General features: G+C 41.2%; 1 protein-coding gene across 4 annotated transcripts in view; it reads left to right on the forward strand.

Moving 5' to 3' along the window:
* Positions 1 to 5,264, forward strand: part of SEC11A (SEC11 homolog A, signal peptidase complex subunit) — a 54,327-nt gene that overhangs the window by 32,764 nt on the left and 16,299 nt on the right. For all 4 annotated transcript variants that reach the window (XM_017884266.1, XM_017884265.1, XM_017884268.1 and 1 more), the window contains one exon: positions 3,807 to 3,956. In XM_017884266.1, the coding sequence (XP_017739755.1) occupies positions 3,807 to 3,956 (150 nt within the window). The remainder of the gene's footprint in view (positions 1 to 3,806; positions 3,957 to 5,264) is intronic.

The following is a 5,264-nucleotide window of genomic DNA, read 5'->3' on the forward strand; positions in this document are numbered from 1 at the left end:
AAAAAAGAAAAGAAAAGAAAAGAAAAGAAATTCTTACTTTGTTAGGCATTTCCATTCAGAACCCCAAAGGGCTCATGACCGTCCTACAAAAGGTTACCATGTGAGGTTTCTTTTGTCACATCCTTTAAGAAAGTGTCTCATTGTACTTTATTTTCCTGAAATTGTTCTGTCTTTTTATATTCCTCACTTTGATACACCAGGCCTGATATTTAGTTGTTAGTTCATTAGATGTTATAGTACTTCCACAAATTAAAGAGTTTTTCTGTAGCATGTTCTCAATGTCAGTATAGAAGAATCACTAATTATTTCCAAGTTTCCTGCTGACCTTTAAATATCACTTCTAAACTAGACTCCAGGAATTTTGAGGGCGTTAATACCATCTCTTATGGTGACAAATAGTACTGAATTTTTTTCTTCACTCTGCTTCCTTCCCTATCTTTGCACTCATACTCTTAGTGAATGTTTTTTTTAAAGATGGGGTCTCGCTCTGTTTACCCAGGATAGAGTGCAGTGGGTGACATCATAACTCATAGCAGACTCCACCTACCGGTCTCAAAGGATCCTTCCATTTTAGCCTCCCGAGCAGCTGGGACTGCAGGCCTGCTCCACCACACCTGGTTAATTTTTAAATTTTTTTGTAGAGACGGTGTATTTGTCCATTTTCATGCTGCTGATAAAGACATACCCAAGACTGGGCAATTTACAAAAGAAAGAGGTTTAATGGACTTACAGTTCCACGTGACTGGGGACATGGCAGAAGGTGAAAGGCACGTCTCATATGGCAGCAGACAAGAGAAGAGAGCTTTTGCAGTGGAACTCCCCTTTTTAAAACCATCAGATCTCATGAGACTTATTCACTATCACCAGAACAGCATAGGAAAAACCTGCCCCATGATTCAGTTACCTCCTCCTACCAGGTCCCTCCCACAACAGGTGGGAATTCAAGATGAGATTTGGGTGGGGACACAGCCAAACTATATCAAATAGGATCTCACTGTGTTGCCCAGTCTGGTCTTGATCTCCTAGGTTCAAGCAATCCTCCCACCTTGGCCTCCCAACATGCTGGGATTATAAGCATGAGTCACCATGCCCAGCCACTCTTAGTGATTTTAAAACCTAATTTAGTAACTCATTTTTAGAGAATTACCACTTGGTTGTTTAATTGAAACATTACAGGCTGGGTGTGGTGGCCAATGCCTGTAATCCCAGCACTTTAGGAGGCTGAGTCAGACAGATCACTTGAGACCAGGAGTTCGAGGCCAGCATGTTGAAACCCCGTCTCTACTAAAAATACAAAAATTAGCCGGGTGTGGTGGCAGGCGCCTGTAGTCCCAGCTACTCAGGAGGCTGAGGCAGGAGCTTGAACCTAGGAGGCGGAGGTTGTAGTGAGCAGAGATCACTCCATTGCACTCCAGCCTGGGCGACAAGCGAAACTATCTCAAAAAAAAAAAAAAAAAAAAAAAGAAACATTATAGTTTTGTCAGATTTTGGACTTAATTTTGTAAGCCCAAATCCTTTCTGGAGATAATGGACTGCAGATTTAAAATAAATTGAATTATTAATATTATCTAGAATCGAAGTAATAGTACGTTAACATTATCTAGACTCTAAGTAATAGTGCTTAGATTACTCTTTTTTAACCAAATTATTGAGATATGATTGACATACAAAAAGCTGTACATATTTAATGTATACGCCTTGATCAATTTGCAGGTAAGTATATTCCTGTGAAACCATCACCACAATCATGGAAGTGAATATATTCATCACTTTCAAAAGTTTCCCCCCTTTCTATTTTTTTGTGATAAGAACATTTAACACAGGGCCTCCCTCCATCGCCCAGACTGGAGTGTGCCATCACACCTGGCTAATTTTTATTTTTTATAGAGACCGAGTCTTGAACTCCTGATCTCAAGTGATCCTCCCGCCTCAACCTCCCAAGTGCTGGGATGATAGGCTTGAACCATCGTGCCTGGCCCCAGTTTCTCCTTTTCCTTCTTCTTCTCCTTCTTCTCCTTCTCCTTCTTCTCCTTCTTCTCCTTCTCCTTCTTCTTCTTCTTCTCCTTCTTCTCCTTCTCCTTCTCCTTCTCCTCCTTTTCCTCCTTCTCCTGCTTCTCCTCCTTCTCCTCCTTCTCCTCCTCCTCCTCCTTCTCCCTTCTCCCTTCTCCTCCCTTCTTTCTTCTTCTTTCTCCTCCTCCTCCTCCTCCTCCTTCTCCTTCTTTCTTTTTTCTTTTTTTTAAATTTTGAAACAGAGTCTCACTCTATTGCTCAGGCTGGAGTACAGTGGCACAATCTCAGCCCACTGCAACCTCCACCTCATGGGTTTAAGTGATTCTCCTGCGTCAGCCTCCTGAGTAGCTGGGATTACAGGTGTGTGCCACCATGCTCAGCTAATTTTTGTATTTTTAGTTGAGACTGGGTTTCACTGTGTTGGCCAGGCTGGTCTCGAACTCCTGACCTCAGGTGACCTGCCCACCTTGACCTCCCGAAGTGCTGGAATTACAGGTGTGAGCCACTGCACCTGGCTGAGATTTTTTAAAAGTTCCTCAGGTCATTCCAATGTGCAGCAAAGTTTGAGACCCACTGCTATATCCCTTTACATAGAGGGATGGGAGTCTTTAAACAAAAGTGTTTGGAGTTTGTACTTATTCCCGCATTGAACTTTATTTCTTGCCTTCCTATTCTTACTTAAGCTGTTGTTATAGAAAACCGGAGCTTGAGTTTCTGAAAATACTGATGGGCTACTTCTTTTAGATAAAAGGGGTTCATAAATTAGTGCAAATATCTTAGGACCTTTTAGGACTTGGTGTAGGATGGAAGAGGTAAGAGGTAAGAAGATACTCTGTAGAAGTTAGTCTTACTTATTACCATAGAATTGAATCTTTTCCTGGCTTCTGAAATTCTTAGGCAAAAATCTCTGCTTATCCCTTGTTTTTTTTTCTCCTTTTAAAATAAGTAAATTGATAACACAAGCATTATCTCTGTGGCTGACAGTTCTTTGACTTGATGAGCCATTTTTCCTTCTAAATAAGTTGAACCTGTAAGGTCATCTTGGCTGTTATCTTTATAAATGGCAGAGGAAGAGGATCCAGTTCTAATTTGCATATTTGAATATGTTTAGTGTTTTCAGATGAAGTGAGAATAAGGGCATTGTTTTAAAGTTCATTCTTTTATATTATGTTTGTCATTTGAAATTTTAAAAGGTTGGCCGGGCGCGGTGGCTCAAGCCTGTAATCTCAGCACTTTGGGAGGCCGAGGTGGGCGGATCACGAGGTCAGGAGATCGAGACCATCCTGGCTAACACGGTGAAACCCCGTCTCTACTAAAAATACAAGAAAATTAGCCGGGCGTGGTGGCAGGCGCCTGTAGTCTCAGCTACTTGGGAGGCTGAGTCAGGAGAGTGGCGTGAACCTGGGGGGGGCGGAGCTTGCAGTGAGCCGAGATCGTGCCACTACACTCCAGCCTGGGGCACAGAGCAAGACTCTGTCTCAAAAAAAAAAAAAGAAATTTTAAAAGATGAAGGAATTAGTAACACTGACCTTTTCTAGATTTAAGCTTCTTTGAATAGTAATACTTGAAATGGAACTAGTTAGTGAAGGTTAATAACTAAAACAAAATCCTTTGTCGTAACTTATTAGTCTGAGGAAACCATATTTTGAGAACAATACACATTTCTGTTGATATAGTTGTTAAGGTATTGAGTATACTCCAGAAGTGATATTTTTTATTTTGTTGAATATCTAATTTGGAAAGTACATTTAATCTCATACTTTCTTTTTGCTATTATATTCTTCTTTCCCTTCTAGTGGCAGCATGGAACCTGCATTTCATAGAGGAGATCTTCTCTTTCTAACAAATCGAGTTGAAGATCCCATACGAGTGGGAGAAATTGTTGTTTTTAGGATAGAAGGAAGAGAGATTCCTATAGTTCACCGAGTCTTGAAGATTCATGAAAAGTATGTGCAAAGTATATCATCTTTGTTTCTAACTGCTTTTGTTTAAGTGTTTGTGGTATTTAGTTTTGATAGCCTAAAGACTGTGAAAGAGTGAGGAACCTCTAGGCCATCTTCCAGTCCATTTGAAAGTTTAGTGAACATTTTGAAAACTCTAAATAATTATTTATTGGTTCATATTTTCCCTGAAGGTTTTCCTGGTTCCCTTTTACTTCCCAACCTGTCAGTGACTCTGTATGTAATTCCAAAAAACTATGACATAAGGATAGATCCTAAATATAATCTTCTGGTTGGGCACAGTGACTCATGCCTACAATCCCAGTACTTGGGGAGGCCAAGGTGAAAGAATGGCTTGAGCCCAGGAGTTTGAGATCAGCCTGGGCAACATGGTGAGATTCCTTCTCTATTAAAATGAAACAAAACAAAAAAAGGCCAGGCACGGTAGCTCACGCCTGTAATCCCCGCACTTTGGGAGGCCAAGGTGGGTGGATCACCTGAGATGAGGAGTTTGAGACCAGCCTGGCTAACATGGTGAAACCCGGTCTCTACTAAAATATAAAAATTAGCCAGACTCTGTCTCAATCAATCAGTCAATCAATCAATAGCTGGGCGTAGTGGCATGTGCCTGTAGTCCCAGTTAATTGGAGGACTGAGGTGGGAGGATTGTGTGAGTCCAGGAGTTTGAGGTTGCAGTGAGTCGTGTTTGTGCCACTGCACTCCACCCTGTCTCATAAAAGAAAACAAAGAAATGAAAGAAAAGGGAGGCATTCTGGATGACACACAGATGAGAAGTGAAAGAGTAGGCATGATTTAGGTTTTTTTTTTTTTTTTTTGAAACAGTTTCCCTCTGTTACCCAGGCTGGAATGCAATGGTGCTATCTCGGCTCACTGCAACCTCCGCCTTCTGGGCTCAAGCGATTCTCATGCCTCAGCCTCCTGAGTAGCTGGGATTACAGGCACGTGCCACCATACCCAGCTAATTTTTGTATTTTTAGTAGAGACAGGGTTTCACCGTGTTGGCCAGGCTGGTCTCGAACCCCTAGCCTCAAGTGATCCACCTGCCTTGGCCTCCCAAAGTGCTGGGATTACAGGCATGAGCCATTGCACCTGGATTTTAGTTCTTGAATATGCGAAAGCTCTCTGTAAATACTATCTTATTTTTACCATCCTATAAAATTGTTTTTTTCCTCCGCTTAAAGAAGAAGGAACTGTCAACCATTGCTTTTTGAAATTCCTATAAACATTCTAGTTTAGAAGAGTTCTTTCTTCATTGGTGAAATAAAGATATGACAGCTTTTTTTTTTTTTTTTT

This window comes from Rhinopithecus bieti, unplaced genomic scaffold, assembly GCF_001698545.2.
Source record: "Rhinopithecus bieti isolate Rb0 unplaced genomic scaffold, ASM169854v2 scaffold_14885, whole genome shotgun sequence".
Taxonomy (NCBI): Eukaryota; Metazoa; Chordata; class Mammalia; order Primates; family Cercopithecidae; genus Rhinopithecus; species Rhinopithecus bieti.